A 24,529-nucleotide genomic window follows, 5' to 3' on the forward strand; every position below is an offset into this window, starting at 1 on the left:
TGGAAAAGACAACAACAACAACAAAACATTTCAATGCTTAAGAAATCAACTCACTTTAATATCAAGTGATCACTGCATTTGATGCAAATTAATGATAAATAGCTACTTCAAACCAATTAGTGATTTCAGCATGTTGCCTTCTTTTTCCCCTCACCACCTTGTGCCAGGTAAACCCCTACAAATATGAATTTAAGCCATTGTGACTGCTGGCATAAGTCATATCACTCTGCAGCTCCCAGCTGGCAGCCCACTGGAGCTCAGCAGGTGTGAGCCTGGTCAGTACCTGGGTGGGAGACTCCTGGGAAAGCTGAGGCTGCTACTGGAAGAGGTGTTAGTGGGGCAAGTAGGGGGCGCTCACCCTGCGGTCTGTGTGGGTCCTAATGCCCCAGTATAGTGACGGGGACACTGCACTGTAAAAAGGCGCCGTCCTTTGGATGAAATGTAAAACCGAGGTCCTGACTCTCTGTGGTTATTAAAAATTCCAGGGCGTTTCTCGGAAAGCGTAGGGGTGTCAACCCGGTGTCCTGGTCAAATTTCCCCCTGGCCTTTACCACTCATGGCCTCCTAATAACCCCCCTCTCTGAACTGGCTTCATCACTCTGCTCTCCTCCACACTGAGAGGTGATGTACGGTGAGTGTACTGGCACACTATGGCTGCCGTCACATCATCCAGGTGGGGCTGCACACTGGTGGGGGTGGAGGGGATCCCCATGACCTGTAAAGTGCTTTGAGTGGAGGGTCCAGAAAAGTCCTACACAACTGCAAGGAATTATTATAAACTGGAAAAATCAAAAGAAGTTTGCCTTCTTTTGGGGTGTAAACAGAAAACTTAAAAGACATGTTAAAATGATCCTCCAGAGAGATTTTAGGATTGATTCAAAACTTAAAGATGAGAAACTTGAGTTGTGTGGTACTCACTAAAGATCCGAAACTTCCATTTAGCCTACACACCCCCATCTTGGGGAGAGATCTGTGGCAACATTCTGTCACCGCCTATCCCAGTCACCCGCACTGAAGACGTTACACACATCTGAAAGCATCCATTTGTTTTCGTTCTGAATCACACAGGAACAGCCTGAGCAGGTTTAGCCACCCGGAAGTGGAGGCTACGACCGGAGTCTTGGGCACTGCTAGCGCCCAGCCTGATCCAGTTCTCCTCCAGCCCATTGCTGTACACGGCTAGCCTGTGAGACACGGCAGAGTTAACCGTCTCCGGCTCTACCTGGACTCGACCGACATTTTCTTTCGCTCAGCACGATTGAACGAGACCTCCCCCCCCATACCAACCATTGAAGAGCATTAGAAAACCCACCAACTTCCCCGATCAGCAAAACCACGCGAGAAAAGCGAAAGAGAATAAAAACGGTGATCGTGCAATGTGCATTAACAAGCCGGTCACCACCTCGCACCATGTTTTGACACTCTGCCATTGAATAATTCGCATTACTCAAGTATTAGGAAATTGAAGCCGAATGCACTAAAATTAAATTATCGATTTCAAAGTCGTACTTTCAGTAGGATGCAATATACACCGTGAAGTCGATTTAAACAACTTTCATAGTGCTAGAGCAACAATGAACAAGTAAACAAAAACAATTTTAGGAATCGACTTAACGGCCTGGTTAGCAGAACCCCTACGTTTAGGCCGTGCATCTTTCAAACTGTGCATGCCCAGAGCCCGACAATCCCTTTAAAAACGGATAAAACTCACCCACTTTTTTTACATCTGTTAACAAAAAGAAAACGCCTTCGACAAGTTATTTTAACTTAAAGGAGCAACCGGCCTTGTTTTAAAAAAACAAACAGAATAACTACAGTCTTCCCTAGAGCATTTCCAGTAGGCACTCGAACAACATTTTCAAATTCCAGACGCTTTACGCCCGCGGCAGCCGATTGGCTCACGGGCGGTGACGTCACGGCACACGCCCGCTGACGTCACGCGTCAGATGGCGTAGCCAGTGCATGAATGGAGTGGGGAGAAAATCTGGGAGTTTCAGCTTCTTCCTGCCGCCCCAGTTTTCAACATAGCGTGTAATGCCGCAGCTACTTGAGCAGCACGGTGTGGCTCTTCGCTGGGGGGTGGGGTTTTGGGAAAAAGTGTTATCGAATCCCCAGCCTGTCTTTGGATCAACTGTTTAATGGGAGATAATCGATCTCGTTACTAAGAAATGGGGAGGCGAATACACGCAAAGCTTTTTATTAAATTATAAAATAAAAGAAACACTCTCACCGCTCTAGATATGTAACGTGAATTACTTCCACTTCGCTAATTTTATTATTTCTATTTTGTTTTCGCTTTTAGGCGGTAGACAGACTTTTCAGTGTCATTTTGTTTGTTTAATCGTTTAAAATACCACCTTATTTTTTTTATTAAGGCATAATTCTAAAATCTGTATAATATTCCAAAGGTTTAACGCTGAACAGTACCGTACATTTACAACACCGGAACCAACGTGCCTGACCTTTGTTGTAGAGTAGAGCCCTTCTCGGTGATGTACCGAATTTGACATCACCTCTGCCGGACTCCTCACGTGTGTCTACTGACAGTGCCCACTGTGTAAGTTAACATTTTAATTTAACTACAGTGGGAGTGAGAGTTAATGCGGTATGCTGCAATTGTATGTTTTCTGTAAAAGGCTCAAATTGATACTCTCACTGCTCGATCTATAATTTAATTTTATTCATTTATAAAACACAACACCGCCCTATACAACGTTTTTATGACTGCAACAGTACGCATTTTGATTACAGCGGGTATTTAAAATGCCTAATTAATCTGATGGGGATTTTGTTTCAGAATACGGGCTAGAGTCGGATCACCCCTTCGATAAATGTGTCAGACAGCAGCATAAACCATGTTGTAAACGTTTCACCCATGAATGCCTTTTCTGACCGGGGTGTATTAACACATTTAAGCGAATATTCCAGCAGGGAGTTAGAATAGTGATGGCAGTGTGTGAGAACATGGAAATGAAATGATTATTCCATCAAAACAAAACAAAAAAACCCCGGCTCTTTCCATAGGAACGGTAGCGTCTCAACTACTCTGTATAATGGCAGTTTTAGGAGAACGTGTTACCATGTGAACTTGTGGGGGATGCAGACGGTTCGCACTTCGTTAAGGGCTCTGATTTAACATAAATCTAATGTCTGTTTCCTATTCATTCAATTGTAACCTGCGAGACCCGGTATCGCCTATGTACCCCTCTGCCCTCGGTGAAGGCCCAGCTTTCTCAGAGAATCAGTATGTGATCTGGTGGCGCGTCTAATAGTACTGCTTACACAACCAGCTTTACAATGGCTGTACTATCCCCTTGGTGGCGTTGCTTCGGTTTACAGCTAAAGGCAAGGGATGAGAGAGCTAGTCTGTATCACACATCGGTGTTGTCCAACTATTATTAGTTAAGACACCGGCATATAATTGGAAAGCAGCAATACGTGGTGCTCATGGCCCGTGTTCTGTGCTGGCGTTAAGCCGTTTCTACCTGAACACTTTGTTAATTTCAAGTAGGTTAAATTCAAGTTCAGGTAGGTAACGTGACCCCCAGAAAGAAGGCTCCACAGCCGAAACGTTGTCTTCCTTTTTCTTTGCAGCATGAAATAAACCTTTACTTGTCGCTTTGTTAAATTGATTACTTTTTCAGTAGAATTAAAGGTGTCTGATTGTTCTGTCGATGAGGAGAAACTGCACACACCTGCTTTTTAGGGTGCACTCATGAAAAAGGCAGACCTCACCCCACAACAGCCAGGAAGCACTGACCCAGCAGCGATCAAAGAAGAAGAGCCTGATGCAATAAAGACTCGAATAATGGGGTGTAGGTTGCAGTTCACACTCCTGTCATAAGAAGTGAAATCAGGAGGCCTCCCAGCTGTCAGATAGATAAAGGCAGGTTTGCCAGCTGCTGTTTTCTAAACCTAATACCGAACGTAGCTCTTAGGACTATTTTGATTTCTCATCCTCAGCCCAAACTCTGAATGCGGACTCGTCGTAGCTTTTTTTTAAGCGCTGCTGGGGGTTTCTAAGCGAAGACGGCGTAAGACGGGAGGTGGGAGCAGAGAGATAATTACAAGACACGTGTCTGCAAGCATACGTCTATAAACAGAAGACAGATGTTGCAGTAAATTCCTGTTAATCTGTAAACCCCCAATACTAATTAAAGCACCCGGAATACCTCACAAAACAGCTTGAGTCTGATAAACGAAACAGTTTTGGGCTGCTCTTTCCAGAACTTTCTCTCCCCCCCCCTTAAAGTGAAGTCCCGCATCTGATTAAATAATTCTCCAGCGTCCGCGGGAGATGGGCACAATCTTGTTTTCATTTGCAGGAAGAAAGGTCAAGGAACGGGGGGAAGTTACTTTATCGATATGGAATCTGGAGGCTTTGCCCTTTGTTTCTTTCTGTTTTGCAGCTGTGTATACATTCTAAAACAAAAACATTTCCTACAATATAAATTGCATAGATTGAGACGGGTATGAGGCAGGACCTGAGTGCCAGGTCTGGTGGTTTCTTTTCCAGCTTATGACCCTGAAGTACGAGTGGAACCGCTAACTGGCTCAGTTTGACAGCACTAACACGATCCCTTGCAAATGACTGAAGAAAGACGAAGGACTGGATGACAGACCCGTAAATTCAGTGAGGGGGGTTTGGCGAATGCACCCGCTGTTAACAGAACTGGATACACCTAGCAAACAATTCTTTATCAGCGGCGTGCATCTTTCCGGTTTTTGCGGTTAAAACAATCCAATTTCTTGTCCCACACGACTTGGAGAGGGAAAGCGTCCAAAAGCCCATCAGACGCTAGATGCAAGGGCTGTAACTGTTGACAAATGACAGGCGCCTATGCGTGGATAGCGCACAACATTCAAGCATCTAACAGTCCCTCGTATTTGTGTTGGTGTAATTAAACACTGAGAAAAAAATGACTTTGGCTCCGAGACTAAGCATTTTTTTTTCGTCTTCAAAGATCAAAAGGAGACGTTCGTCTCAATTCTGCCACGGTTTATATTAGCCCTGCCTGTGTTTCGTCAGATGGGAGTAATTTGGACTTTATTTAGCTTCTTTCGAATGGGAAATGAAACAGGCCGTCTCAGTATAATGGTGCACATTAAACATGTGCTTATTTTAGGTAGGCTCGTTTTGTGTTTGGATCTTTAACAAAAAAGTCAGATATTTTTTTTAACATCTGGATCACATTCTCTCGTTTACTTTAAATACATTTGGGGTTGATTGTCCCTTGTTTAAGAGATGCAATGTTGGAGTACAGGAGCCAGGAGGGTGTGGGTAGTTCTCTCCCATCTGCAGGAGGTGTATAAAGGATACAAAAGCATTTATAAATAAGATAGATTGGCAGCCATATCGCAGGTGTGAGCCTGGTCAGTACCTGGATGGGAGACCTCCTGGGAAAAAAACTAAGGTTGCTGCTGGAAGAGGTGTTAGTGGGGCCAGCAGGGGGTGCTCACCCTGTGATCTGTGTGGGTCCTAATGCCCCAATATAGTGATGGGGACACTATACTGTAAACAGGCACTGTCCTTTGGATGAGACGTAAAACTGAGGTCCTGACACTCTCTGGTTATTAAAAATCCCAGGGTGTTTCTCGAAAAGAGTAGGGGTGTAACCCCGGTGTCCTGACCAAATTTACCATTGGCTCTTACCAATCATGGCTTCCTAATAATCCCCATCTATGAATTGGCTTCATTACTGTGCTCTCCTCCCAACTCCTCCTCCTCCCATTACCTCTAAAGCGCTTTGAGTGGAGTGTCCAGATAAGCGCTATATAAGTGTAAGCAATTATTATTATTATTATTATTATTATTATTATTATTATTATTATTATTAGATAACTTTATTAATCTCGTGAGGGAAATTGCAGAAGACAGGAAAACAGAGCGAAAAAGCTTTTGTGAGTTTTTTTTACCAATGCATTTAATCAGGTGATAGTGTTGTCTTAAACTGAAACTAGGACCTGTCTGAAACTCTCCAATCAAGTGAACCCCCAGTTCGTCTTTCCTTGACTGAAATAATGGAGCCCAGTTCCTGGGTGACTGGTGGAATGGAAGGTGGAGTCTAACTGGACTCCCCAAGCATCTGTCTGGATTTTCCTGAGTTTTTTCACATGAGGAGTATTTTTCAGCAGGAGACTTCTCGGTAAAGGGGACAGATCAGGCATCGGATAACTGTAAAGCCTTGGTTGAAGCTGCAGTTTTCTTTCTCTTGAGACGTTGAATCAGCTTTCTTGTTAAAGTTAGGAAGTGAATGCTTGCAAATAGGTAAAGATAGTGACTAGGTTTGATAAGTCCAGTCTTGCATCGACAGAGTTGGTCACACACTTGACTGTGGCTCATTCTCATGTCTTTAAATTTGGTGAATTCATTATTCTGCAGAGGAGGAAAGCATTACATACTTTGTACTGTAATAATGTTAAGCAACAGGTGTCCCTGGGGTTATGTGTAGTCTTGGGGTATCTCCCTGTTGAACAGCTTAGTCCAGGTGCTGTTATTTTCCTGTGAGGCAACAAATCCCTTAGGGGCCATGCGTCCTAATATTTGCGCCTATCGGGGGGGGGTTACACACAGTATGTGGGTGGGAGAGGGGCGCCGTGGCTTCTCAGAAACTGCTGCCCCGACAAATTCTAACACACCGTCTGAAGCAATTGTTTCCAGGTCCTTGCATTTGTCATCTCCGCGTACAAGAAAAATGCAAAAGATTTCGTCCCTATTACAATAAACCCATTTAGAAGTAAATCCAAGAATTCCAGCGCTGTGGTGATTTATTGAACTCTAATAAAGGATGTGCATGATGAAACTATCGGGATGACAGCACTGACTTTTCTAATTTGGTAAAGGACAAATTTGACTAGCGGACTAAATATTTCATAAGACAGCTTGTTAACAATGGTCTGGTTGGTCTGCCCTTAAATACTGGCTTTCAAGAAATCCTTTGCGCATACTTTTACGTCTCTGAGTATTTGACTTGTTTTATTGTGAACGTGTAGGCCTAATCATTTCCCCCCCCCCCCTGTAAGACAAATGAGAGAATGCAAGAGTCAGGGAAATTGGTACAGCCGCGCAGACACTTAACAGGCTGCGCTGATTGGCCAACGAGAGGTTGCCATGCAAACGAAGAAGAGGTCTATATTTTTTTTTTCTTCAAAGTAAGACTCTGTTATTAATGCGAAAGTTATGCAAAATCATTTGGTAGGGCTTCAGTCGTGAAACAGGTGCTAAAGAATGTGTCATCTGTTTGTGACTAAATCCTATCCACCCTCAAACGCACACTGTTCTTCTGCAAAAAGAACAATTTATATATATATAGATATAAGCTACGTCAGGAGCTATGTTAGTAAGCCCAACCGTTTCAGTGTCACTGTATTCTTTCTATGTAGGGGCTGTGCTGAGATCTAGTCAGAAGAGTTATGTTTAGCTGGAGCATCAGAAGGCCACCTGAGTACAGGGATCTCATGTGTATATTCTTTCACCAGCATTGTTTTTGTCCAATGCTCTTGTCTTTCTCCTGTATTTCCTGCGGTGTATATTCTCCCCTATAATGTGCATCCTTCAAGTTCCTGCATTTAAAGAAACAGTCCTCTCCAATACAACGCTGCTGTTTTGTTTATATGTAAGAATGATGGTGGTAACTGACAATGATGGATTAACAAAACAACAGGGAATCAGAAAGTACCAGTTTTTGTAATGCAGAAGACTTCTACAGTGGCACTGTGGTTGCTGTGAAGTGAAAAGTATGAAAGGCAAATAATCGCAGTAAGTTTCTGCCCTCCCTGAGCTGCAGCAGTGTTTTGCTTTGAAATTTAAGGAGTGCAACATGTGGGTGACAACAGAGTGAGTCACCGGCGCTCTGCGGATTTTCCTAAATTAATAAAGTCCTGTTTGAGACACGCAGTGGTGTGAAAACCCTGACACACAGTTCCGGTGGCCGTCACGTATCCCTGTCTCTCCTGAGCCTCCAACACCAAGACAAGACAGCAACGCTGCAGTGTGCTGTATTTAAAATATCAGCCATCTGTTCCCGAATGGGTTTTTTTTTCCCTTGACAGTGGTAATGTATTCAGGTTGTGAATCCCAAAAACTCGCACTGATTTTTGAAGGTGCCTCAGTGCACCCTGATTTCTCTCTTCCAACTTTGTCACTGCAGATCACAGGGTTGGTGGTGTGGTTACTCATACAGAATGATAGGGTATTGCCTGTCATTGGGAGGTCTTACATGGCCTGCTGTTCTTTCCTCAGCTCAACCCATTGCTCTGAAGCTGTTACTGCCAGTGTTTAAAGGCTGTCACAGATCCCCTGCTAATTTCTGTTGACCCCTCTTTCTTTTGCTCTGTGGCGATGAAGCCAAAATAACAGTTTGCTGAGCAACTGGAGCGTCTTCTGCAGAAATCGAGAGGCCAGTGTTTGAATCCCAGTGAGACCTGCTTTCTCCTGGCTCACTGCTCAGCATAATAGACAGGAGGAGGGGAGACAGTTGCTGTTGGGGTGCACGATGCTCTTGGAAGTCCCTGACCCCACAATTAACAGCCCACTATCTCAGCCTGTTGCTCGGGGGGGAAATAAAACACATACAAAGCAGTCGATCCACAGAAAGATATATTTAGTTTCCTTCAGAGTGATTGTGTTTTCTTAGTGCGCTCTGATTACTTGCATCTGGGATGGTTGCAAGTGTGGTCAGACAGGGACTGCAGTGTTAGCTCAGGCACAGAAAAGGGTTTTGAAAAGTAGCACTTTCAGTACCGAAGTTATCTGATCTTTGCACTTGCTTCCATATATAAAAATAGGATCAGGTCAGACGTCTGTGCGCTGAGTAAATATTGTGGTGCAGTTTAGTCTGACCGACCGTAGTTCTCGAATGCCCTGGTTCATGTTCTTGTCCATGCTGTGGAGGGGAGCTGTGCAGGGTCCTATGCACTGTTATCGTGTGGTGTATAAGTTCTGTCAGCTCTCTTTGCTCTGGGAGTTAGTGGTTTGGGTTCCCTGCCTCCTCCTTTCCCCAGAAGGGTGGTTTTCCATTTCTTGAAAACGAATTTCTTGACTTATTTTCTTGTCACGAAAATCGTCCCATGCATTGCATGGAGAACTTCTGCTGCCTTTTCATACAAGTGCTGAAAAGCGGCCCGCACATAAATGTGCTTCTTTTTGCACCTGCTCTGGTTTCGCTAGAGGAACAGCAAACGGAATCAACAGAGAATGTTTAGTGGCGTTTGCACTTTCTTATAAAGATGTTTTATGGCCTGTCCAGGGTGACTTAAATTTGTGCCTGTTTATCCAACAGAACAACAGAGCAGTCTGAGGGAATTTCTGAACGCTGACTCACCTGGGATTTGAGCCCAGAATGTTCTGGTTATCCGTCCGTAACCCTGACCACTGCACCACGTTTGTGGCCTCAGTCAGGAAGAGTGCATTGGTGTTTCTCAGCTACTGGGATCCTTGAGTAGGTAAACTGTTGAGGCTCCCAGGTCTCACCAGGCACTGAGCAGAGTCTGCTACTTCCTCATAGCCTTAGCTGAGGGTGACGCGTTCTGGGAGCCCCCGATCTGCTATTCTGCTGCAGGCTAGCCCTCAAAGTGTGGCTAGGCAGCGCGTTTGGAGATTTCTCACTGAGGGGACAATCTGCTGCTGTGCATGATACAGCAAGCCTGTCCCATCCCATTTCTGTGGCTTGTAACAGAAAAGAGTCCCTGCCGCAATCCCACGCTTATTTCCTAACTGGTTTAAACTGTTTCCAAGCCACCTGCCTACTCTCCATGAGGGAGTTTTTGAATATTCCCCAGTTTCCAAAGCTTAAGCAGTATTTTTCCGCATCGTTCCCACGAATTAAAGCTGACGACTATCCTTACAAGCGTTGCTCTCATTTTTTTTAGCGGTAGAAGGAAATCAGAACTGCATTCCCCTTTCCTTTCGAATGTTAGTGCTTTAAGGTCCAGAATCGTGTCCAGATGCACGCCTCTGTCAGAAATCCATCGAAGATCTTGTACTTCCTCTTGAACTGTACTTGTTTTTAGAGGGGCACACCATTTCTCAGACCGGTTATTAAATCTCAGTAACAAAATAAATTCATTGACATTACAGAAGTTTTTTGTTTACAAACGTCACAATATTCGTACAATCGTGAACTTCTCGACAGTGCGATAAGTCGCCATGTTATCGCAAACAGAGCGAGAGTCCCCACGAATTGCAACGTGATGCGGCCCTTCCTGCTCACTAGTCACTGTCACGACTGATGTAATGTGATGTCCGAGCGCATAAGTACAGGTGGTGCCGCAGACATTTCAGTGCACAAATGTTCCAATGTAAATGGCATTAATCAGCAAAACCATCTCGAAATCCAGAGCGATATTTCTGTTGGATTAAAGGAGATGTACTGTATTCACAAGCCTGCTTTGTTTACAATGTCATAGGGCCACAACATGTCACCAGAAGTTTTGTTGCCTCATTCAGAATAGCAGAATATGGCACTGCACGCACCTGGACATTTACATTTTTTTGTGATGTAAATGGAAGTTATTGTGTACATTTTACTTTTTATGATGGGTTGAAATGCACACATCAATGCTGATTTTTTCGAACCCCCAAAATATAGCGTATTTAAACCCGTCGTGCGGTGCGAAACAGTCTTTGGTGCATGCTTAGTTCACTTGTAAGACCCAAAAGCCCCCTCTGTTATGAGTTGGGAGAATGTAGCTCTCCGTGAGTCTAATCCAGGTGCATTCTTTTCTCCATGCTCTTGCCCAGCATGCCCTGGGCCGCCGCCTCCCACCATTTTCCCACAAGGCCATGGGGACGCCTCTGCAGACACGTGGTCCTGGAAGTCGCAGCCAGGAGGTTTCGGCGATGCCTTCCGCGGCAGGCACGGTCACTGCAGAGGTCCGCCACAAGGCAGGCGTGCCAAGTTTTCTCCGAAAGCGCCACCTCTGGGCCGGGCAGGGAACTGCACACACCCGTCATGGTGAAGGAGGTGCTGAAGTGCTTGGAACCCCAACCTGGTCAGGTGAGCTCGGGCCGTCCTGTTCTTTTGAGTGCAGGAAAAAAATAAATAAGAAATATAGGCTGCTAGGGCAGACGGGGTCTTGCCACATCATGGACAAATGGGATGGAGGTGGTAAAAAAAACGTTTTGCCGAATATTGCAGTGGAAGAGAAGTCTGTACAAACTAGTGATTGGATGCCAAAGTGAATTTGAGATTCCGCTCGTGATCCGGGGTCTCTCCAATAAGGATACTGACAGACAGAGACCCACAGTCCTGTCTCTGTCTGCTGTCTCAAGATCTGCGGAACAGCAGTGCAGGTGGGCACGCTAACTGGCAGATTAACACCTACAGTAATGTTCAACCCAATCAGCACGGTGATGAATTAATCCAGTGTCTTTGGGAATGGGGGACAGGATAGAACAGGGGGCTTCTAAGGGACTGGATTGGTCCCCACCAGTACACCCCTCAAGTAAACTGCATCGAACTGCAGAGGAAGGTGAACTCGAGAGTTTCTGAGCTTTCTTCTTGCCATTTGAAACACATGCACTGAACTTGTTTATTTGTAATCTGGTTGTTTTCGCACTTTTTTTTTAAATTTTACTCTGAAGCGAAAGATCTGTAAATTGGGCCGTGTGTTGCCAGGCCTCGGTTTGCTAATCCTCTATCAGGACAGATGGGCATGAGTCAAGCCCTTCTGCTCTAGGAAGGAGATAAGGAGGTTGCCTGGTGGCCAGTGGAGGAGGGCACATGTCGCTCTACTTAGCCTGGCCGCCAAGGGCTGAAGCACGATGTGGGAAAGGCAGCCAGGCCTCTAAGGGTCACACAGTGAGTCAGCTGGTGTGCTGCGAAGCTAGAATTCACACCACCACCAGTCCATTAAAACATTTAGGCCCCGTATTTAATAACTCTGTGAGCCACTGAGGCCAACTGGTGCGTGGGAAGTTGCCAGCTCTTCTCACACGCTCAGAAGGCCATTTTTAAATATTTGCCCGTTTCATGTCAGAGTCCACTGTTAATTTTTTTTTTTTGGTGTATTGATGAATTTACTGACACGCTTCTTTCAAGTACACACAGTATTCTGGGCGAAGCCAGTTATGTGCCCTTTCCGAAAGAGACACCCCCCCCCAAACAAAAACGAATGACATTCCAATGCCTTTTTTTAAAAAGGAAGCACCGCCTGTTCTAGTCCCCACGAACTTTGTGAAGTTGGTCAAGGGATGGAAAAAGAGCTCTGTGGGACTGAGTGATGTAATTCCATATTAAGGTATAAAAATGCCCTAACGTCTCATCAGGAGTATTCTAGCAGTACGGTCAGTCATGATGGCAGGTATAAACTGCAGGCGGCTTCATTCCTGTTTAAGGAAGGCAGACGTTTTAAAAGAGGGGACGTTATAATGTAACTACAGTGTGAGGGTGGCATGCTGCTGGTGATGGCAGTGAGGTTTTCATATCGATGCAGATGATCTGTCCCCTTGATCTCGCACAGGAAAGAAATGTTTTAAGTGGGGAAAGTGAGGGGGGAAAAGTGCAGGACAAGAAAACATCAGAGTCAAGTGGGTCACAGCTTATAGATCCTAACATTCTTTCAGGTCTGTGGGTAACGCAGACGGAGAATGAGACCCGTCTTTCGTGTGGAAACGTTCATGTGTCCGAACGTGGGAAGCGATGGTTGGGTCACTGTCCATTGCAGCAGAGAACATGGAGAACTCGTGTCTTTGAAATCCCGGGGGCTGCTGTTGGCTCTCTGGGTCTCTCAAGGCCGAGCTGCCCTGTCCGGGTGCCAGTGGGCCTACAGGACTGGAGCAGGCTGAAAGGGGTTTTTACCTTGACCGAAGGCATCCCCGGACTCTCAGGGAGCCGGAGGGAACGCTCTTGTGTGTTTGCCGAACAGTCTCTCGTCAGTCATGAGAAAAAGAAACAGGAGGGCAATGTTTTGATTTGTGCAGCTGTTAACAAATTACCTCTGTATGACACTCTTTTCATTCACTGGTGTGCATGAAGGGAGCACTTTAGAGATGAAGGGAGTCTAAGAGCAAAAGCTACAATTACTGCAAGTGGGTAAATGCTGCCATTATCTACTCAGCAGCTTCCCACACAGCTCGGGAGGAGAGCTCCTCTCCCCACAGACTTGCTGCAGGTGTAGAGAGCTCATTCAGCAGAATCGCCAGGGCAGGAAAAATAGGGTAAATTCGTCCAGCACGTTTTACTACATCCCAGCCCGCTGGGCCAGGCCTTACTCCCTACTGTCCCAGGCCATTCGCAGGCATTGTAAAGGCTCATCGCTCCCTGCTCTGTCCGGAATCTGAGAGCTACTGTGTTCACCACCTCCGTGAAAGCACAACACCTGCACACAGAAAGTTATTTAACTGGTAGAAGGGGCTGCATGTAGCCCGGCTAAGAGCTACTCCAGGTATTCCACCAGGGAAGTGCCTACAGGTGTACATCACTACTTTCAGCACTGCCAGCTGTTGGAAACTTGTGCTGTGCTCTACTGTGGTGAAAGAATCCCATTTTCCAGTGACAAGACTGAGATATAACTGGGGTGGAACCCATTTCAGACCTTTGCTAAAAGAAATAGGAAAAGTCCAATTCAGGTGGTTCCTGATGCCCCACAATATGGTTGACCATGGTGAAGCCCCCGGGGCTAGACAGAGTGCATCGTTTAAACACGGGAAAGCAATGAAGGCATCCCCTGGGGTCAATCAAAGGCCTTAGCCAGTGGTGGCTGACTCTAGTGCTCTACATGACCAAGAAGGTGGCTTTAGGTGTATTAGCCGGCATCTTTGATATCACATTCTACAGCGCTTAAGCTGCAGCTGAAGTCATTGTAGGTTTTTTTCTTTCGGGGTGTGGGGCTCCCCTTGACATAACTGTCGATTCGGCAGCTTTCTGGATCCTCCTTTTGTTTGCTGGTAGTTTGGGGGGGCGTAATGTGGGGTGTCCGAGTGGGGCAGCAGACAGTCCTAAAAGGACGTGGACGCAGGACACATGCGTGCCCAAGACCCTCACCTCCGCCTCCCTCCCCCGTGTCTCCAGATAACTGTAATTCTCCACCACTGTCCTAGGTGGCGCCCTACACATCCACTAATTCAAGCTGGTGCAGGAGTGGCAACGCACATCACAGCCTTATCTTGGAATGAAAAAGGTTCAGGCTGCTCGAATTTGCTTGAAAGCAAGACTTAATGCGCTGTGCTAAATTTTCCATGACTGTTACCACGCGCGTTTACTCTCAAAGGAAGAGTTCTTGCTTTCAGATTTTATTAGCTTAATTAAACTATTGTGAATGGTAAGAGTGTGATAAGATTACAGAATATAGTAAATGCTCACTTTCTGGGTTATCTGGAACCCCTGGTGAAGTAATGTGTTGGGTTCAGGCATCAGGAACCACTTGAATTGGATTTTTTTCCATGTTTTAGCTAAGGTCTGAAATTTGTTCCACCCCAATTCCATCTCTGCCTTGTTGCTGGAATGGGATCTGGGATTGTACTGGCCAGGTCAGGTGATGAACATCTCTCAGCTGCAACTCAAACCAACTATTGTGAGAGTCCAGTCATTGTGACCCCGGTGGGGTCCTAATATTTTGGCCAGTGGTGGGTGTCGCTCTGTCGTCATTCTTTTCCTCTTAACAAGCAAACCATTGTGGCAGCTGTGTCACAGAGGCAGCAGTTTCACTTGACATTTCCAGTGATATTGATGCATTCAGATTGTTTTCTTTTGTCTGGGCCATCAAGGCGTGCGGTGTAAACGCATTCCGAGGGAACAACCGCCCGTACGGATTCGAACAATCAAGTGATGTGCTGTAGCTGCGTGCGATTCGAAAACGTTTCCACGGCACAGACCTCCCCTTTGCCATTGGAAAATGACAGAAAAACAACCGCAGGAGCACAAGGGAAAAAAAGATAAAGTGTCTTCCCTCAGCTCTTGACATTGGCCTCGTTCACCTCCTCTTGTTTATAAATTACACAAACTAGATCGGGCTCATTAACTGCCAAATTAGCCTTTAAAAGATTACATTTTACACAATTGAATATTCTTCTATTCACCTTGATGGAGATTTGTTACGCCAGCCAGATAACCATTTTACTCTAATTATTTTAGCTATCAAGATGCAATTGTAGCATTTGGCTAATTGAATAATGGACACCGTGGGTCCTAGACCATGATTACTGAGACTGATTTCATAGTCTGTTCCGGAAAAGAAAATGAAGGCAGCAATTTAGTGTCTCTCTGCAGACTCTCGCACAGCTGCCTGTGCAATGCTGTGTCACAAACTGTGCTGTGTCCTCGGTCATGGGGTTTATATCCCTCACTGTGCTGCTGAGCAGCGCTGTTGCTATTACACAGTGAAGTCAGGAAAATAGAAATACTGCTCCACTAAAGGTTTCTCTTCAGGCCCACTTCGAGCTCTTCACAACCAAGTGAAGGAAATAAGAACTGCACACGAGCAGAGGGTGCAGGTGGAGACTACCTGGAAGTGCATTTAAACCTGAGAACTGGAAGGTGCGTCTTTCTTTACCCAAAGAGTTGTGGGGGTCTGGAACAAGCGACCTCACCATGTTATTAGATCGGTTACCTTGGCTTCTTCCAAGAAACTGCCGGATGAGAGCCTTAGATGAATTAGTTGAACTATAATTCAGGCTAGATGGGTCTGGTGGCCTCCTCTCTTATGTAACTCTTAATAAGAACTCCTTACACTTACTTAGAACTTTGACTTTTTCCAAGTTCTACTTGGACACTCCACTCAAAGCTCTTTACAGGTAATGGGGATCCCCTCCACCCCCACCCCCACCAGTGTGCAGCCCCACCTGGATGATGCTCCAGTCCTCTCCCCACACACCAGTTGGGAGGAGAACAGAGTAATGAAGTCAGTTCAGAGATGGGGATTATTAGGAGGCCATGATTGGTAAAGGCCAGGTTGAAATTTGGCCAGGACACCGGGGTAACACCCCTACTCTTTCCGAGAAACACCCTGGGATGTTTAATGACCACTGAGAGTCAGGATCTCGGTTTTATGTCTCATCCGAAGGACAGCACCTTTTTACAGTACAGTGTCCCCATCACTATACTGGGGCATTAGGACCCACACAGACTCCAGGGTGAGCGCCCCCTACTGGCCCCACTAACACCTCTTCCAGCAACAGCCTTAGTTTTTCCCAGGAGTCTCCCATCCAGGTAGTGACCAAGCTCACACTGCTGAGCTCCAGTGGGCTGCCACTGGAGCTGCAGGGTGACATGGCAGCTGCTCTTCTTTTGTTAGGTAAACAAGACTAGGATTAAATCATAAATTCCACCCTATATATTGCCTGCCTGTTGCAAATTTCTAATGGAACCAGTTAAGAGCTGCGAGCAGTGTAGTTTTCATGTTCATAGAACCTAAGATTAAACATCCCTGAACCCAGAACCTAGAACCTGTCTAATACTCGGTTTGAAAGGAGGTTTTAAACCCATTTCCTTAAAATGATTCAAAATTATAGCTCCCGATTTCTTGTACTTATTATCGTCTTCTTGAATGTAATGTGTCCCATCGCTCTCTGACAAAGAACCAGTCGATCCTGCCAGGACTCAATCAGAGCTGGAACCTATGTCTTAAGACACAATGCACTCTGGATCCATCACACACACAGACAGACACTTAAGAGAAAGTACATCCCAGGCTGGAATCAAGTCTAGGACTCTAAAGCTGCGAGGCTTCCTGATTAACCGATTACCGGTCAAGCCTGACCCTTGGAATGCAGGCTGGAAAACCCTTCCCAGCCTTCCACCTGGCAGGATAGAAACCGCCACACTTTGCACAAGGTCAGACCAAGCAGGTACCCCCTGACCTGCCTGAAGGCAGCACTGACGAGCGTCCTGAGGGAACGATCTGGATCAGAGGTCTCCAGGCATCGATGATCCCCTGTGGCGTGTAGGAGAAAACCCCCAGCCTGCTGCTGTGCTAATCAACGGTAAAAAATTCAACTATGCAGAAAACAGAACAAAATAAATAAACAGAGGACACATTAGCATTTGGTGTTTTCCCATCACCCAAATGGAACAGAATGCAGATGACACTTGCCTTCTGCTCTTTGGCGGGCCTCAGCAGGAACAGCAGCTGACAGATCGAGTCCTTCCAAACTCCCCTCCTGCCTAGGACAGCGCCGCATCACCTTGTCACGGCCGTTAAACAGCTTCAGGGCTCCTTGTCATGGCCAAAACTTTTCAGATCAATTTCTTTTTTTTTTTCACGGAGACGTTGCCTTTCCCATTAGTATCGATGTGAGTCATTTAGAATTGTGATTGTCCGCTATTAGCAATCCTTTAGTTCTGTCTTTGTGTCTCTCTAACCTTTGCAATACAAGATAATTATTATAAATCCTTAGACTTACATGGCGCTCATCACTCAGAGTGCTTTACAGGTAATGGGGATCCCCTCCACCCCCACCAGTGTGCAGCCCCACCTGGATGATGCTCCAGTCCTCTCACACACACCAGCTCTCAGTGGGGAGGAGAGCAGAGTGATGAAGCCAGTTCAGAGAGGGGGGTTATTAGGAGGCCATGACTGGTAAAGGCCAAGGGGGAAATTTGCCCAGGACCCCAGGGTAACACCCCTACTCTTTTCGAGAAACGCCCTGGGATTTTTAATGACCACAGAGAGTCAGGACCTCGGTTTTATGTCTCATCCGAAGGACGGCGACAGTTTTACAGTATAGTGTCCCCGTCACTGTACTTGGACGTTAGGACCCACATGGCCCGCAGGGTGAGCGCCCCCTACTGGCCCCACTAACACCTCTTCCAACAGCAGCCTTAGCTTTCCCAGGAGGTCTCCCATCCTTACTGACCAGGCTTACAGCTGCTGAGCTTCAGTAGGGTGATATGGCTGCAGGGTATATAAGATATATATAGAATGTCTTTCTGTTCGCCTATTTGTTCATTGTTTCTCAATTATGAGGTACAAAGGTGTGAGGGATGATGAAGCTCACACAGTTGTTCCATTTTGTTTTGCGGGGTTTCATGTCACTGCTGGAAAGGGGGTTCCTTTGGTGGGAGATGGTGGTGGTTTTTCTTGCCTTTGAAATACCAGTTGTCATCTCTGTAATGCTGTGAATGCATGAATGCAGTGTTGTGTTGTGGAGCAGAGGATGGTGAAAGAAAATGATTGTAATATATCGCCTATATGTGCATCCAACGAGCTTTGAATTACAATTAGGCCCGCAAACCCTGGGTGAAAAAACAATGCAATGGCCCCACGTTCAGTGCGAGTCTCTGCCTGTCGCTGATAGACGTTGTCACTCACAGAAGTCTTTCCTGACCCAAGAACAATGAAATTCAAGTTCAAGTTCAAGTTTCAAGTTTATTGTCATTACACTCATATACATGGTATATGGTATAACAGAATGCTATTTAGCTAGCTCTCGGACATAAGTAGTACAAAGAGAAAAAACAACAACAACAACAACAACAACAACAATACAATTGTGTAGCAAAAGAAAGACAGAGACAACAGGCAGTGTGCAAAAAACAACAACAGACGATGTGCAAAAATAACCAACAACAGGCAATGTGCAAAAAAAAACAACAACAGGCAATGTTCAAAAAACAACAACAGGCAATGTGCAAAACAACAAAAAGGTAACAGGTTATGTGCAAAAATATGCATCAACAGAATAAAATAAAGTGATTATGGTAGAGGTAGATTTTCAATGTGTGTTTGGGTTTTTGGTAAGAAAGAAAGGAAGAAGGCACTGTGAGGTTCAGATCATAGGTGAGAGGTGAGGTGAGAGTGAGAGTGAGAGAGGCTGGGAATTTAACAGTTTGATAGTGCGGGGGTAAAAACTGTCTCTGAGTCTGGTAGTCCGGACCCGAATGCTCCGGACTACCATCACTACCAGTCATGTGCGAAATTCCTGAATCTCGCACATGACTATTTAGATGGGTGGCTGTACTGGCCACTGTTAACTTGATGAGGCTTGGACGGTGTTAGCAAGCTTTGCCCATTTCATAGCTGATGCCTGTAGCAGCTCTGTATATACCGGTGGACCAGTAGGTGGCGCTCTTCTCTTCGGCCCACAATTTCCAGCCAAGGAATCTGTATTATTGCCCTTTTATTCTGATAACCTGTCATTCTGGGGTCTCTTCCTTAAAAAAGGAAGAGCAAGTTTAAGCAAATTTCTAGCACATAAAACTTTAAAAAAATAACTGGCGATATTTGACAAAATAACAGTTGCTTTTTTCTTTTTAAAAAAAAAAACATTTCCCGTGGTGTAGCTGTGGCTTTCAAATAGCCAGACCTGTATTTTTTTCTTTTAGTTTTTTCTTGGAAACAAGTGACTCATGAGTGTTTTTCTTTCAATAGGCAGGGACTTTTTTTCATTTTCTCTCCTCTTTTTGCTTTTAAATTATTTCCATTTGAGACTAGCCTATTTCTTTCCATTTTAGTGTTGCAAGGACTGTAAAAAATACCCTACCAGGATTCAATTTTAGAGGTCTCGTTTGTTTTTTTTTCGTACAGTCCTCTTTATCCAAAGCTGCTGTTGATACTCGACGTCTCGGTTTTTCTCTTTGGAGAGGGGAGGAGTGTTAGTGCTGCATTTTCTGAATCACCATAGTAAAAACAAAAAGATCCTCCCTGAGAATAAAATATTGAAAAGGTCCATGCATCACTTGAGAATTTCCCCTAATTTGTTTTACTCTAAAGCGTGTTAATGAGGGCGTGAGGCAGACTGAGAACAGCAGCAGCCCCATTAATCCTGAAACTGCAAAGGAAGTATTGAACAGGGGGATCAGGAGGAGATATTGGCACAAAACAAGGAACAGCAAAAAAAAAAGGATCAGCATAATAGTGCGCATTCCCTCAACGTCTTTCATAGCTCACCAGCTCAGCTCATCCTTTTCCCCTAGAAAGGCAGGGCAGTTATTTATCTGATTTACTAAATGAAAAAAGACAGTTGATGTCCAAATTGCTAAAAAAAAAAACGCTTCCTCCCTGTGTCTCTTGGTTCACAAAAACAAATTGAAGATCCTCCCTGCAATTTGCTGAGCTGATCAATTTCACCCACACTGTGTGGGCGACCTCTTTGTTAAGAGGACAAGCAGCTCTGGGTATCCCCTGTGCTGCACTGCCCAGCTGCCGTTGAAGGGTGAGGGATTTATGATAGCTCCAGAGATGGGAAGCCCTCCCTCCTCCCCCCACACCACCCCCGGAGCTCCCAGAACCCATCAGCCAGACAGAATCCCGGGACACCCCATGGGGAATCCTCTCGGCACTGCTCAACCATGACCGGCGACACCGGATTAATGAATGCGCAGGCTGGTGTCTGTTGATGAGTGTATCCTTGGGTCTGCAGAATTAGCTGTGACCACCTGAGCGTCCCTGGCAGCCCACATCCTGGGCCCCTGGGAGTAGAACTCAATTAAAATGAACAATTAAAAAAAAAAACCGGGGCCAGCTGCAGTGTTTTCTCTTTTTCCTTCAGCGGGAAGGAGAAGTTCATGCGCGCACTGCCGCGCTCCGACAGCAGGTACAGAAATGTCCTCTCGTGTGAACTTCTGCCAGGGGGAAACACGCTTGACAGCTGCAGTCCTTTTTTTGTCCTCTTCAATGTCGTTTCCGAGATAAACACGTCTGGTAAATACTTAGGCCTGATAGTTTACTTTTAGATTATTCGACGAGGAGTAAATGTGGAAGATGGGGGACTCGCGTAATAATAACTCCTTACACTTATACAGTGCTATTCTGGACACCCCACTCAAAGCGCTTTGCAGGTAATGGGGATCCCCTCCACCCCCACCAGTGTGCAGCCCCACCTGGATGATGCTCCAGTCCTCTCACACACACCAGCTCTCAGTGGGGAGGAGAGCAGAGTGATGAAGCCAGTTCAGAGAGGGGGGTTATTAGGAGGTCATGATTGGTAACGGCCAGGGGGAAATTTGGCCAGGACTCCGGGGTTACACCCCTACTCTTTTCAAGAATTTTTAATGACCGCAGAGAATCAGGACCTCAGTTTCACTTCTCATCCAAAGGATGGCGCCTTATTAGTGTCCCCAATCACTGTGTGCCTTGTGCCTTGGGGCAATATAATCCGCGTTAATGAAGGTTTTCAAACAAGTGAGCCCCGGACAATGGAGATCATGTCTGCCTGTTGTTCTGCAGCCTCCCTGTGGGGGTCGCTGTGGAGCAGACGGATGAGTCCACAGAGCAGGTCTGAAACAAGCTGAAGCTGAAGGCTGGAGAGTCGTGGAGATACCAGGCTGTAGGTTGTTTGCTTGACCTTTCCACCAAGCGTAGCATGGAGAGTAGGAATGAGTGTCTTCTTGGAGTCAAGAGTAGGGCTTAGCTAGAACTTTACTTAGGGCAAGTTATCTTCATGGAAATTTCCATTAAACACTGCATCGCCTCTACCTGGAACCATTCCGCTGCTATTCCTTTTTGTCTTTTTGAAATTTTAATAGAGATATGCAGTGCGACTGTGGCAATAATAACAATAAGCCTCAAGCTTCTTCAGATGTTGCTACATTTTGGTAAATATTAGTAGATCTTAAGTGCTAACAAAGATGAATTTGCCTTTTCATCCTCACATACATTTACACTACGTTTCCAACAGTGTTGTTGATTAAATGAAGATTATTTTTTTTCCTGGCATGCAGGGATATTGTACACCAAATGGAACTTACTGTATTCAGCTGAGTGAAGCACGGAGCTGTCACACTGAAACAGTGACACAGGACTCCCGGCCCTCTTCTCCTGTATTGTTTTAGAGTTATAGGGTCCCTGCCTTTGTTTTAGTGTCTTGTGTACTGAAAGGGGTGCTAAATAATTGATTTCTGTAATTAAAAACTCCTGCTTCGGGATGCTCAGCTGATTGACAGCAAGATGCCTCACAAGGCTGTAGGTATAGTCTAATGTAGTCGGTGTCCAGCAATTTTCCTAACTTTTTTGCTCTCATAAATAGACAGCATCTTAGGAGCTGTCACGTGAGGGGTAGTCACAGTGGGCAGTGCTTCCTCAAGGCAGCCACTGGGAGGCTTTGACAGGCATTTTTTAGTGCTTTTTAGGGTAAAACTGTGAATCGCCTACTGTAGTTCACTTATGTGATTCAATGATTGTGCATGGAGAGGTTTCAGCTGCAGGTTTGAATATCTCAGGCCAATAAACAATGCATTGCACCTATAATAATTAGCTGTCTTCACCCAAACAGTCCCAGGGGGGCGCTTAATACATAGGAGGGAACCCACTTCACCAGCCACTGAAGTGTAGCTCTACCCGGGTGTCACCTGGTAGCCAGTGTGCTCCATCAGCTCCACTGCACAGCAGACCAGGCAGAGAATCAAGAAATTGTTTCACCCATTGGAGTGTCATGGGACCTTCAATGACCGCATATTAAGGACCTTGGTTTCACACCTCAGTTGAAGAGCAGGGCCTCCTAGGGCGCGGTGCCCCCATTTAAAATGCGGGGGCATGGATTTTGAAATTCTGTTCCAGATGGAAGAGTGCCACCTACTGGTCCACCACTTAAGAGCAATCTGAGCAAGAATACAGACCAGCTGAAGGCATCTGCTATGCACTGGGCAATGCTTTCGAATAATGTCAAAGCTAATTCTGATGAAAAACACTCATAAGTTACAGCCAGTACCAGTCACTTCATTTCACTGCTCTTCCATATCTGTCACATCATGAGACGCTTGTATGAGGTTCAAAGAATCGGACCTACAATATGTACTGTATCAATCCTCCAGTCAGTGGCTGGGTTTGTACTGTAGGTAAGTACTCAAAACAGTTGAGACTGGGAAAAAATAAAAAAAAGAGGAAAAAGTATTTGGTCTAGCAAACATAACTTCAATAATTGATTGCTAACCAAGTTAGATTGTGAGCTGACATTCAGAAGGAAACGCCAGCCTGACTTGTAGTGTTGGGCAAACTGTGAATGAAGAAATTTCCCAGAGCAGGAAAGTGCAAGGTGACAAGTGTCCTGTTGTTCTGGGTCCAATAAAAAGCTACATTAAAGTACATAAATGAAAGAACTGCTTAACTCAAGCCCTATTTGCAAACATGGCATGAGGGTGACAATGAAGAGTGGGGTTTAGGTCTAGTTATCCCTAACAGAACGCTTGTGGCTCCATGCCCTATCTTCGGTTTATTCCCCTGTTTGCTTCTGTCCATCCAACTATAGACTGATTTACCATTCAAGGCTGAAAGCACATACTCTATCTGTGTAACACCAGCTAAGATCAGCACCAACCTGACGAGGTTCTTAGGTTGTATATTGACTGATCTTCCCCAATCACAAATTAGAAGTCCCATAATTGAGAATGGTTTTCATCTGGGTGGAAACAAGAAGCCTCCAGCAAGCCAACTGCCGTGAAGTAGCAGGTTTTGATTTTTGGGTTTGGCACAGAAATCAGAATTTGGAAGTAATCAGAACAGAGATGGACCATCTTGAAACCAAGCAGAGTTAAATCACTCCCATTTGCCTGCTTGCGTCTCACATGTGGACCATTTTCTGATTCTGCTTTTGAATGGGATGGGGGTGGGGGTGGGGGATCTTTCCCGAGTTATGGAATACGGGACGTCCGACTGTTTTTTTCGAGTTAGGGAAATGCAGGATGTCTGAAATCTGACCACCTGTGTGGGGGTGTACCATTTCATTTACCATGCAGACAACCCAACCATACGCATAACGGAGCTCTAACTGGACCACATGACCCTAGCCATTACCTGCTCAACATAAACACGCAAAAGATCCCAGCCTGATCCAACCCTCCAAGCCCAGATAGCAGATCCCCGGCTCAGAACCACTGAGGCTTTACTCTCTGTGCAAGTCTGTGGGTTGTGTGGAGGGACTAGAGAAGCATCTTCTCATGTACAGTCCCTGTGGTGTACATGTGAATTGGTCAGGTGACAGCAGGCGATAGTCATCCTTATGTAGATGAGTGAGAGCTGAACCACATTGAAAGGTCTAATAGAAGGGCATTCTCCATTAGCCAATGGCTGGTTGAGAATGCCCATACCAAGGAGAAGCAGAAGGTTAGGAAGGCAAGCAGGTGGGACAAACCAGGGGCCTTCATACCTCTGATGTGTCGGCCATTCTGCAATGTTCAAATACCTCTAGTGACTCCAGGGCCACGAGCTCCTCCCCGTCTGACAGACCCAGGGGCACGAGCTCCTCCCCCTCTGACAGACCCAGGGGCACGAGCTCCTCCCCCTCTGACAGACCCAGGGGCACGAGCTCCTCTCCCTCTGACAGACCCAGGGGCTCGAGCTCCTCCCCCTCTGACAGACCCAGGGGCACGAGCTCCTCCCCCTCTGACAGACCCAGGGGCTTTAGCTCCTCCCCCTCTGACAGACCCAGGGGCACGAGCTCCTCTCCCTCTGACAGACCCAGGGGCTCGAGCTCCTCCCCCTCTGACAGACCCAGGGGCACGAGCTCCTCCCCCTCTGACAGACCCAGGGGCTTAAGCTCCTCCCCCTCTGTCAGACCCAGGGGCTTAAGCTCCTCCCTCTCTGGCAACTCCAGGGGCTTAAGCTCCTCCCTCTCTGGTGACTCCAGGGGCTTGAGCTCCTCCCCTTCCATGCACGG

The 24,529-nt window shown here is 46.0% G+C and overlaps 2 protein-coding genes across 3 annotated transcripts in view; one reads left to right on the forward strand and one right to left on the reverse strand.

The window, feature by feature from the left end:
- The window catches only part of kif18a (kinesin family member 18A), a 34,614-nt gene extending 32,685 nt beyond the window's left edge, over nucleotides 1–1,929 (reverse strand). The window contains exon 1 of one of the 2 annotated variants that reach the window (XM_069181526.1): nucleotides 1,712–1,929. The gene's annotated coding sequence lies outside the window, so the exon portion shown is untranslated. Of the gene's footprint in view, nucleotides 1–358; nucleotides 1,629–1,711 lie in introns of those variants that run through there. The other variant, XM_069181527.1, reaches the window with a different exon arrangement.
- A 289-nt stretch (nucleotides 1,930–2,218) lies between these two features.
- The window catches only part of mettl15 (methyltransferase 15, mitochondrial 12S rRNA N4-cytidine), a 103,918-nt gene continuing 81,607 nt past the window's right edge, over nucleotides 2,219–24,529 (forward strand). Inside the window, exons 1-2 of the mRNA XM_069181528.1 lie at nucleotides 2,219–2,557; nucleotides 10,742–10,997. Of these exons, the coding sequence (XP_069037629.1) occupies nucleotides 10,743–10,997 (255 nt within the window). The 5' untranslated portion in view covers nucleotides 2,219–2,557; nucleotide 10,742. The remainder of the gene's footprint in view (nucleotides 2,558–10,741; nucleotides 10,998–24,529) is intronic.

This window comes from Lepisosteus oculatus, chromosome 21, assembly GCF_040954835.1.
Source record: "Lepisosteus oculatus isolate fLepOcu1 chromosome 21, fLepOcu1.hap2, whole genome shotgun sequence".
NCBI lineage: Eukaryota > Metazoa > Chordata > Actinopteri > Semionotiformes > Lepisosteidae > Lepisosteus > Lepisosteus oculatus.